Below are 11,590 nucleotides of genomic sequence, written 5' to 3'. Positions count from 1 at the left end.
GCCTGAGAGCAGTATGAACAGTGTGTATGTATATGCTAAGATATATAAAGTATGAAAACGGTAAGCAGTATAATATAACATATATAGATATTAATTTCATGATGATAAACATTGTGGAACAATGATGAAAAATGGGAATGGAAGTGGCGACGTAAAACTGACACAAAACAACAACAAACTGTTGCCGAGCCAATTGGAGAGTTTCATCAGCACCACGGGGTAAAAACCACCAATGAGCGCTCAGCTCGAGATACCAGCGAGTCGTTTCCCATCAAGCATTTCGCTTCCGCAGCCCGTGGAGCAGCCGTGGAGAGGAACTGCGCCGCCTCGCCGCGCCTCGCTCTCAAGGCTGCGGGCGTCTTTGTCCCGCGAGATTTCAACGTCTCATGAAGGCGAGCCTCCAGAGCAAGTCGGACAAAATGACTAACCATCATGCAACGCACTAGCAAGACGTTGATCGAAATTGCGCAGGTCTGCGCAGGTCTCGCTTGTCTCAAACAAGCCCATTATCATTCATATCACATCACATTGTTACAGGCTTTGCCTGTCACTTTAAGAGTAGCAGCCGCAAGGGGTTGTGGATTTTGGAGTCTGTGTGTGTGCAATGTGATGGCCAAGGCGAAGTGCGGAGTTATGGAGAGAGAGACGAAAGTATAGAGAAAGTGGTCAGAAAATGAATAGTATCTAGTCTGTAATGTATGCAATACAGTGTCAATATAGCTTGAAGAACGTGAATAAACGGAGGTTCTTCCCACGGCACCCGAACGCCTCGTTGTCATCCTTTTTCCCCTCGAAATGTCTGGGCAGCTGGTTACCGGCTGACAACGAGCCAAGTCAGACACCACCGGTGTGTATTCGAAACTACGGTTTCGGTGCCGAGATACCGTTAGTAATAAAAGGTAACAACATCATAATATATCATATCTCCTTATCTGAGTCAGCTGAGCCGTATCTGGCCGTGCAACACTCACAGTGTCACATACTGTATGCAGAAGTATTATTTTAAGCAACACATTAAGTTGACGAAACACTCGAGTTAAATGTAGGCTAATTAAAGTCAGATCCACAGGGGTGGCCAACCAATCAGAGGTAAAGAGCCAATAATTTTCCTGCGTTACTACAAAGAGCCACATCATACATAACACATGCTGGGTGTATGCCCCCCGACCTCTCTCTCTTCTCTCTTTTGCTCTCAGCCTTTCTGTGTGCTCCCTCACTCTCTTCCTCTATGTGCCCCTCTCTATCTCTAACACATACAAAATGTGACAATGTGACAATCTAAAAATGAACAATAATTGACACACCCTCTCACATACAGAAACACATACCTCCGCTCAGCCAGATTTCCTATAAATGGCACAGTCCATGATATTGACAGAAATGGACTTAAACCTCTCCTACCAGTATTAAGACCAGAGGCCAGTTATAGTCAACCATTAATATTGTGTCTCACACACAAACTCTCAGTTAAAAACATTTGAAAAAAGTAGTTATCTTACTATGCCTGTTGCTTCTTGAAATGTGCAGAGGATGTGGAAGGGGCTCAGATGCATGAAAGGGCACATTTGCGATCTTTGCGACTTTTTTCTCCCTGTCTGTATCTCACACACAGATTCATGAGTTATTTAAAAATAAATAAAAATAAATAGTGTATTGTGGTGGCCACCTATTAACCACTGGGACATAATCCAATCTTGGAACTACAGTGGGGGCTATTGTTTCCACACGGACATGTTGTGTGTTACCTTTATATGTTGTGTGCCCTCCTGGCTCTTTCTCTTGTCGTCCTGGGCTGCGACCCGACAACACCTGCATTTCTGTTGCTCATTAAATACAGCTTTGCACCTTCGATGCACCGCCTCCGACTCCCATATCTCTCGGCACTACACTGGTGACCCTGATACGTCTTGGGAAGTTTCCGAGACGGACCCGAACACGGCAAAAGGAACTCGAGTTCCTTTCTCGAAATGCCGGGGATTTTTTGGAGTCGACCGTGGCTGCTACAGGCACGCAGACTGAGGCTCGGTGCGCGCCTCGCCAAATGGCTGGGGATGTTGCTCGCCATTCCCGCATCTGCCTTCCGACTACGGAGGGGACCATGCACGACCTGCTGGGTCGATCAGCAACCCGATTGCTGCCTCGTGTGTTGGTTTCTTCGGGGCGTGCGGCTGCACGTCCCGGCTGCGCTAGCTGACGACAACTAGCAGCTGTCCACGTGGGGCTAACGACGGCTAGCAGCTACCAATGGCTGCCAGCTACCGGCTAGTGCTAACGGCTATCGGCCTTTTGAGGTTTTTTTCTGGTGCCGGAGAGAAGGTTCGACCAGCCGGTTGACCTTGTGTGGACACTCTCACTGTTTCACCACCTCGACGGCGGTTCCAGACGCCACTCACGTCCATCGATGCCTGGGTGGTGCACTCCTGGACCCCGTCTCGCCTCGACAGCGGCTTCGGACGTCGCCCACGTTTTCATCCGCGCATGGGTGGCGCACTTCTGACCCTGTCTGGCCTCTTCCTTCGCCTCGGCGGTTTCGGACGTCGCCCATGCCTTCATCGGCCCGTAGGTGGCGCGCTCCAGGACCCTGCCTGGCCTCTCCTCTTACCGTGGCTCACGGTTCGCCTCACCGACAGCTACCGGCTAACCGCTAACCACGACAGCTAACGGCTAGCAGCTAACCACGACAGCTAGCAGCTACCGACGGCAACAGCTAACAACGTCAGCTAACGGCTAGCAGCTAACGTCTCCCCTCGCCTCGACAGCGGCTTCGGACGTCGCCCACGCTTTCGTGGCTCGTTCCATGGCCCGGTCCTCACCTGCGGCCCCACCCTCCTCGGCCCTTGTGGTGTTTCCTCTACGGACGTGGGGATATTTTTTTTGTTTTGTTTGCCATGTTTGTATTCTGGGGGGGCTTGTGTGGTGGCCACCTATTAACCACTGGGACATAATCCAATCTTGGAACTACAGTGGGGGCTATTGTTTTCACACGGACATGTTGTGTGTTACCTTTATATGTTGTGTGCCCTCCTGGCTCTTTCTCTTGTCGTCCTGGGCTGCGACCCGACAACACCTGCATTTCTGTTGCTCATTAAATACAGCTTTGCACCTTCGATGCACCGCCTCCGACTCCCATATCTCTCGGCACTACAGTATTTTTGTTAATTCTCCTCGCATGACATCTAAACTTTTACCTAACCCTCTGATCAGTGGTGTAGTGTAGTGGGGATTTTTTTACTGGGGGGACGCTATTTTAATTAGGTCATCCCCAGTGGTGTAGTGGGCGTTGGACGCGGGGGTACGCCGTATACCCACTTATTTGGAGCATGATCTTTTTTGTAATAGTCTAATAAATATAAAATCATTGCCAGTCTTATCAGTTGCAAGTGTGTATTTGTTGTAATAATGACAAAAACATAATACATATCACAGTAATGGCCTATAATAAAAAATAAAAACGATTTCCTTCAAAAATGATGATTCGTCATCACGCTGGTGACCCCGCAGCGAGCTAGGGGTGTGTCAGTGACACACCCCCAGCTCACCGCCCGCCGATTTGCGGCAGCTCTTTCCCTCAAGAACGCTAACGAAAAAGCTCTATAATGGAAGGTAAACGTTTTTTTACTTGACTTTTCTAAAAAGAATATAATTCACAAGAAGAAAGAAGCTAGCAGCACCGAAGCTACAAGTGAAGCTGCTACTAGTACTACATCATCAGAAGAGCCGCCTAAAGACGTGGATAATGCTAGCTAAAGTGCACGTTAGCTACGCTAGCAACGTTCCCCTGGCTAGCTCAAGTTCACCTTTCCCAGAGGTATGGACGGAGGAGATGTGGCGGAGGAAACAAGAGGCTACCCGTGGATAGACTGCAAAGCTGGGAAACTGGGCTGCTGTTCATCCATTTCGGATTGACCAGTCTTCAAAACGCAAGGTGTGTGTGTGTGTGTGTGTGTGTGTGTGTGTGTGTGTGTGTGTGTGTGTGTGTGTGTGTGTGTGTGTGTGTGTGTGTGTGTGTGTGTGTGTGTGTGTGTGTGTGTGTGTGTGTGTGTGTGTGTGTGTGTGTGTGTGTGTGTGTGTGTGGCTAGGCCTAATCAGAATAATTTCAAGTCCAGATTCAATGTTGTTGGCATAAGTAGGCTATATTTTTCGTTTCGTTTATTTAATAAGTTAATTTCAGGACAACTTTGGGAATTTAGTTTGTTTGTTATGAGTTTTAAATAGATTTTGAAAGTGGAGATAGAGAGAAGCAGCGTTGTCTGCTTAGTTGTAGTTTATGCAATTTAGGCCTATAAATTGTTGTAATTTATGTGCCAGTGTATCCATGGTTTGGAGTCTGTGTGTGTGTTGAGCGCAACGCCGTCTGCTTTTTGAAGTACAGTAACTAAAGTAGGACTAGCATACCGGTAGTTTCTGTGGACCTGTCTGCCCGTTTTGTGAGTGCACTGCGCGCGTGCGCACTTGTGTGGCATTGTTTGGGATGACCTAATTAAAATAGCGTCCCCCCAGTAAAAAAATCCCCACTACACCACTGGTCATCCCAAACAATGCCACACAAGTGCGCATAACGCGCAGACAGGTCCACAGAAACTACCGGTATGCTTACGGCCCGTCCACACAGCAGCTTTTGGCGATTTGTCCACTGCTTCCAGCGCGTCTCCGCCCATTGACTTTGAATGGGGATGACGTCACTTTCCCTCGCTTGTCGCCGAATTGCATTGTGGGGGGGCGAGGCGAAGATTTCCAGGATTTCCAGGATGTTCAGGATTCCAAAGTTGAACAATGTTCAACTTTTGAGGCTGAGCTGGAAGCGACAGCCAATCAGATCCGTTTATGCAAATCTGACAGTTCAAGCGCTAGCCAATCAAACCGCGTGCAAGCTGGGAGAACCAGACCCGCAGTTAATTTCTATATTCCACAAAAATGGAGGAGAAGTTAGTTATTGCGGTAGCAAATCACCCGGTTCTTTATGACCAGTCCCTATTTACTTACCGGGATACAAACCGGAGGAACCAGGCATGGAGGGAGGTGGCAGAGGCAGTGGGTGAAACTGGTAGGTTTTCGCTTGTTTGGGGATTTTATATCCAGTTTACTTCGTTGCTAGTTTACTTCGTTGCTAGCAAGCATAGACAGTATCATTAGCCAGCATGGAATGTAGCATAAAATAGCACCATAAACATTAATCTCATAAATGTTCAAAATGTTAAAAAAATTAATGTTCATCATAGCCCTTCCTATTTGACAATAGTGTAGAAGAACCGGGTTTTTTTGCTTTGTATGTCGGGGGCGGGATATTCATGTGATTGGTTGTTGGTCGCGAAATCCCCAAGCTGTCAGACACGCCCAGCTCCAGGATTTTCAAGATTTGGTCAAAGCTGCTGTGTGGACACACCGTTAGTCCTACTTTAGTTACTGTACTGCAAAAAGCAGACGGCGCTGCGCTCAACACACACACAGACTCAAAACCATGGACACACTGGCACATAAGTTACATAAACAATTTATAGGCCTAAATTGCATAAGCTACAGTATTGCAACTAAGCTCTCTCTCTCTCTCTCTCTCTCTCTCTCTCTCTCTCTCTCTCTCTCTCTCTCTCTCTCTCTCTCTCTCTCTCTCTCTCTCTCTCTCTCATCTATTTAAAGCTCATAACAAAATGTAGCCATACTTATGCAAACAACATTGAATCTGGACTGGACATTATTCTGATTAGGCCTAGCCTATTGCAAATAAGCAGACAGCGCTGCTTTTCACACACACACACACACACACACACACACACACACACACACACACACACACACACACACACACACACACACACACACACACACACACACACCTTGGGTTTTGAAGACTGATAAATCCGAATTGGATGAACAAACTCTGCAGCCCAGTTTCCCAGCTTTGCAGTCTATCCACGGGTATTCCTCTTGTTTCCTCCGCCACATCTCCTCCGTCCATACCTCTGGGAAAGGTGAGCTTGAGCTAGTCAGGGGAACGTTGCTAGCACAGCTAAGTGCACGTTAGCTATAGCATTATCCACGTCTTTAGGCGGCTCTTCTGATGATGTATTACTAGCAGCTTCACTTGTAGCTTCGGTGCTGCTAGCCTCTTTCTTCTTGTGAATTATTTTCATTTTAGAAAATAAGTCAAGCAAAACATATTAGCCTGCCATTATAGAGCTTTTTCGTTAGTGTTCTTGAGGGAAAGAGCTGCCGCAAAATCGGCGGGCGCGGCGAGCTGGCTCACCGTGGGTGTGTCAGTGACCGCGGGGTCACGAGCGTGATGATGATTCATACTTTTTTAAGGAAATCGTTTTTATGTTTTATTATAATTACTGTGAAATGTATTATGTTTTCGTCATTATTACAACAAATACACACTTGCAACTGATAACACTGGCAATGATTTTATATTTATTAGACTTAAAAAAAAGATCATGCTCCAAATAAGTGGGGGTACGGCGTACCCCCGCGTCCAACGCCCACTACACCACTGCCTCTGACTGACAGAAGCTCTGCTGACAGAGATGCACTTTCTCTCGTTTATTTCTTTACCGCGAATCACCAAATTCGGGAGTCCTTCTGTGCCAGTAGCCAGCTTTCCGGGAGCAGGCCTTCTCACATACACATATACAATTGCAAATTGTTACCGTTTTGATTTGACAACATTATATTGAGTTATTACGGTTTTATCTGAGTTATATTTCTGCCAATCGGAAGCAGATCTCTCCCTTCACTGTCACATCGCGAGTGCAGTAAAGCCCGCCTCCAATACTGCAGGATCTGCATTTTGATTGGCTAAAAAATGTAGGCCTAATTAAAATCAGATGGGTCAGTAAAGAAAAGGTGGAATCTGGGTGATACAAATCTGCTGAAATATATTCCTTCTAAAAACATCTAAAACCTGTTAAATAGCAATAACTAACTCTTAACTTGATGAATCCACAACAAGTAGGCCTAGAGCTTAAAGTATTATTATTTTTTAATTAATTTTTTTATACTTTATACAAAGCTTATTTGTATAGGAATGTCACTGGTGTTACGTGTTACCAGGAAGAAGAGTAACACCAGTGACGGTAACACCAGTGACAATTTGGAGAGAACACTACCATTTTAACAAAATGGCTGCAATGTGTCAGACCAAATATGGCTTCAGTCAATATCAAAATCGTTTAACTCTTCAATACAATACATTTTCCCATTCAAATGTTCACCCCTAGGGCTGCAATGAGTAACACTAATGACAGACTTGAAAGACGCATGTAACATTTGAAGATAAAATGACACCTTTAACAAACAAAGTAAGAAGTATCTGACTTTCCTTATGTCTTTGTCCACTGCTCTGCCTCAAATGATCTCTTGTTACAGGAGGCACTTCAGAGACACATTTGTAACACCCATGGTGTTCCCGGTAAAAAATGACCGCCATAAAGAAAAGGAATTAGTAACCATCCGGATCAGATAAAACACACGTGTACACACACACCCACAGACAGACAGACACACATAGTAGGCTTGTTTGAGACACATTGCGGCTCGCCTCGAAAGTAGACGAGAGTAGCCGATCGCAGCCGGGTGAGGTGTCAAAAAGCTCGTCTTAAGTCGGACAGCTCGGAGTCGGAGTCGGCTTGACTGGCTGGGTTTGCAATGGCGGAAATTGCGTTGGCGTTTTGTATTGTATGGAGAATGGCATGATGAACACCGTCTGCGGAGGTAATTACGTATATTTTTATTTTTTAATTTGATAGGGACAGAGCATGTTAATGAACATCAGTATAAAATACAAGAAGTATAAATGTGTTTGAGCAAACGTGCTAATTTACATCCGTAGTAGGCTACCTAGGCAGGTAACAAAAACAGATACACAATACAATACACAAGTAAAAAGACACAATATATTGTTGCATCAGTCTAAATTAAAAAGTATGATCGATTATCCGGACTGATTACTTTACTCTACAGATCACAAATTGTGCAAAATGATGACACTATTAGTCTTTTTTAGTCCAATGGGATAAGATAAAAGCTACTTTACTAAAGATATAGAAAGCAAGCAAGATAGTAGTACAAAGATACAATAAATAAACAAGAATACAACTGAAATCAAGTGAAGATAATATAGGCCTACAGCAGCAGCAGCAGTTATATATATATAAAGAATGTTGAATAGGTCTAATGATTTATGGTCATCATTTGCTCCTGTGTCTGCCTTCCTTAGATCCGTTCCAAAGGTCCAACAATTTGTGGAAGAAGTGGTCCCACAGTACAGTCCTTCAGACTTCAAAAGTCATTTCCGATTGTCCAGGGGACATGTGGAAGTATGTGTGTGTATATATATATATATAAATAACATCAAATATGTATTATCTGGACTGGTGATATTAAAAGCCATTTATTCCTTTCTACCAAACAGGATGTGATGACGACTATTGGCCCGTTCTACTGGAACAGACAGCACAGTAAAGTGCCGCTTCAAAACAGTGTTCTTGCCTGTCTGTGGACTCTATCAAACCAGGAGTCCTATAGGGGGGTTGCTGATCGTTTCAATATCACCAAATCCACTGTCTGCCTGCATCTCCATGAATTCTGTAGTCTTGTCACCACGTATTTGTCTCACCACATTTCCTGGCCCACAGGGCAAGCCCTACATAATTCTGAGTTAGGATTTCGTGCAGCAGGATTTCCCAACACTGTCTGTGCGGTAGATGGATGCCACATTCCTATTGTGAAACCACACTGTGAGAACCCAGTAGCATACATCAACAGAAAACAGTTTTATTCTGTTGTGCTTACTGGGTTCTGTGACAGTAAACGGAGATTCTGTCATGTTAATGTGGGCCACCCTGGTAGCTGGCATGATGCACGGGCATTCCGGTTGTCTGCTGTTGGAAGGCTGCTTGATGAAGATCCCCAGTCCCTGGTGCCTGAGGGAATACACATCATTGGGGACTCTGCCTACCCACTATTGCCTCAGCTTATGAGGCCATACAGGGACAATGGCCATTTAACTGCTCGGCAGCGTCGTTTCAATCAAAAATTAAATGTTGCACGCGTGGTCATTGAGCATACCTTTGGCCTACTGAAAACGAAGTTCAGGAGGCTCAAATGTTTGTACATGAAAAACATTGCAAACATTAGCACAGCAGTCACTGCCTGTTGCATACTTCACAACATGTGCTTGGAGGAAGGGGAAGCAATTGAAGTTGATGAGCAGGTTGAAGCAGCAGATAACAGGGCACCGCATCCCCAGAACCAAGATGCAGTGTTGCACAGAAATCAGATTTGTGACCTTTTTTAAAGAGCTCACACACACACCCCCCCCCCCCCCCTACAAATAACCACTGTCATATTCTTTGTGGAAGACATTTGTTTTTTATTTCCTTTCCTTTTATGCCCACAGTATTGAGTATGTAAGTCGCTTTGGATTAAAGCGCCTAACAAGTAACATGTAATGTCATCCAAAATGATTGGGCAAGTAAAAAATAAATGCATATATATGAAAACTAGATATGGTCATTTTCTGCACATGTCAATAGCAGTTGACTATCTTCTTTGAAAATGAAATAACTATATATACATATGTACACATGTACTTGGCAAATAAATAATAATTGCATATAAACATTGTGAACACTTAAATACAAATATTACAAGGCAATTGCCAGGGATGAAATAATAACTCAACTGCATAACGAGGAAAATAAATAACTAATCTAAACAATATTACTTCCATAAACAAACTGAGGTGGTGTTCTTTATAAACAAATTAATTCAGGGAATACCCAGTGTGGGGGAAATTATGGCATATTGGGCTTGTCCTGCAAAAGCTCAATGATGCGCTCTTGTTGGCTCCCAATGGACTTTAACTGGGAAACAACTTCTCCCATCGCAGTCAACATTTTAGCTTCAAACCTCCTCCGGCGCTCCTGTTCTGGCCGCACCAGTGTCTCCAGTGCACTGGTCCTCCTCTCCGAGTGGGCCTCATACAGGTCGTAGAAGGAGGGATGGGAGACTCGAGACCGGATTGATCTCGGCTGAGTGGTGGGCAGGGTCATGGAGGGACCAGGCTGGCCCTCAGAGGCACACGGCAGTGTGGTGGGCAGGGTCATGGAGGGACCAGGCTGGCCCTCAGAGGCACACGGCAGTGTGGTGGGCAGGGTCATGGAGGGACCAGGCTGGCCCTCAGAGGCACACGGCAGTGTGGTGGGCAGGGTCATGGAGGGACCAGGCTGGGCCTCAGAGGCACACGGCAGTGTGGTGGATGGTTGTGAGGCAGTGGGTAATAGAGGGGTGGAAACAAGAGTGCCTGGAGGTGCGCTCCCAACACCGCACCTCCCAAACAGGTTGTCCATTATCTGTGGAATTGCAGAATTGTTAAAATGGAAATGTTGCTTTTACCAACTAGATGTGCAAGAACAAACTTCTTACCCCATAATATTCCCACGTTATGTTCTCCTCTCCTGTTGAGGTACAACGGTCCTTGGCCCTTTTGTAGGTGGTCAAAAGGTTGTTGAGTTTTTTCCGGATTTTGTCTGAGGAGAAACTGTATCCCTCCTTGCTGAACTGCCGTTGTAGAATTTTGTAAAAACCGGGTTTGGAGTGATAGTACACCTGTTGGTGTGTTTTTGTCAGGTCCAAAAGCAGCAGTATGGTGTTGTGTGTGACATCTGTTAAGACACAAGTGTTAGTAACTCAAACAAATAGCATTTGCTGTTTAGATCCTCATTTTAGTTACTGTACCTTGTGTTGCCTCAAGGTGTTCTGACCGGCTGGAGGGGGATGCCAGGTGAGGAGTGCCAGCTTGGGATCTAGCAGGCCTTACAGGAGCAGGCCTTACAGGAGCAGGCCTTTCATCAGGAGCAGGCCTTTCATCAGGAGCAGGCTTTTCGTCAGGAGCAGGTCTTTCATCAGGAGCAGGTCTTTCATCAGGAGCAGGTCTTTCGTCAGGAGCAGGTCTTTCATCAGGAGCAGGCCTTTCGTCAGGAGCAGGTCTTTCATCAGGAGCAGGCCTTTCGTCAGGAGCAGGTCTTTCATCAGGAGCAGGCCTTTCGTCAGGAGCAGGTCTTTCGTCAGGAGCAGGCCTTTCGTCAGGAGCAGGCCTTTCGTCAGGAGCAGGTCTTTCATCAGGAGCAGGCCTTTCGTCAGGAGCAGGTCTTTCATCAGGAGCAGGCCTTTGAGGAGCAGGCCTAGCATCTGAAGACAGATCTAAAGGGACTGTGATTGAGAGAAAATTAAATATTTGTTTACAATAAACATGAATATGTCATTTGTTTGATTTGCATTAAAAGACAATACCATTTTTGATTTAAATGATGGATTACCTTGTGCATTTGTTGCAGCCCTTGCTTGCTGCATAAGTGCAGCTGCTAAACTGTTATCTGAAAAATAATTTACATCATTTAAAATCATATCCAGATTGTTGGAATGCAATTTAGTTGTTTACTCACCATTTTGTAGTCTTTGGGAAATGTCTTGTGAGACTCTTACAGTGATGTCTCCCTGTTCGTCACACAGTGTAAGCACCACAAATTCCATTTTACCCACTGTAGACAAAGGTGATCTCCATTGCTTTATATAGGTTTGTTAATTCAGTCAT

General features: G+C 45.3%; 1 protein-coding gene across 4 annotated transcripts; it reads left to right on the top strand.

The window, feature by feature from the left end:
• Nucleotides 1-7,506: 7,506 nt before the first annotated feature.
• On the top strand, nt 7,507-9,619 carry LOC117553030 (putative nuclease HARBI1). 4 transcript variants are annotated; one of them, XR_004570067.1, is made up of 3 exons: nt 7,507-7,707; nt 8,213-8,312; nt 8,408-9,619. XR_004570067.1 is itself a non-coding variant. In XM_034226781.1 (3 exons), the coding sequence occupies exons 1-3, from the start codon at nt 7,674-7,676 to the stop codon at nt 9,290-9,292; spliced, it is 1,023 nt and encodes a 340-aa protein (XP_034082672.1). In that variant the 5' UTR covers nt 7,507-7,673; the 3' UTR covers nt 9,293-9,619. The 4 variants fall into 4 exon arrangements, 3 of the variants coding, with proteins under 3 accessions (XP_034082672.1, XP_034082670.1, XP_034082671.1); XM_034226781.1 differs by having other exon boundaries at nt 8,213-8,316; XM_034226779.1 differs by lacking the exon at nt 7,507-7,707 and having other exon boundaries at nt 7,730-8,312.
• The last annotated feature ends 1,971 nt before the right edge of the window (nt 9,620-11,590 follow it).

The sequence above is a fragment of the Gymnodraco acuticeps genome, unplaced genomic scaffold, assembly GCF_902827175.1.
Source record: "Gymnodraco acuticeps unplaced genomic scaffold, fGymAcu1.1, whole genome shotgun sequence".
Taxonomy (NCBI): Eukaryota; Metazoa; Chordata; class Actinopteri; order Perciformes; family Bathydraconidae; genus Gymnodraco; species Gymnodraco acuticeps.
The sequence above is the reverse complement of the archived record's forward strand: the minus strand, read 5'-3'. Positions and strand labels throughout refer to the sequence as shown.

Excerpts from the sequence above, each read along its gene's own strand:
- LOC117553030 (XM_034226779.1), top strand. The coding sequence starts at position 8,154 with ATGTTGAATAGGTCTAATGATTTATGGTCATCATTTGCTCCTGTGTCT. Across the intron at positions 8,313-8,407 it reads TGTCCAGGGGACATGTGGAA|GATGTGATGACGACTATTGG; the intron begins GTATGTGTGTGT and ends TCTACCAAACAG.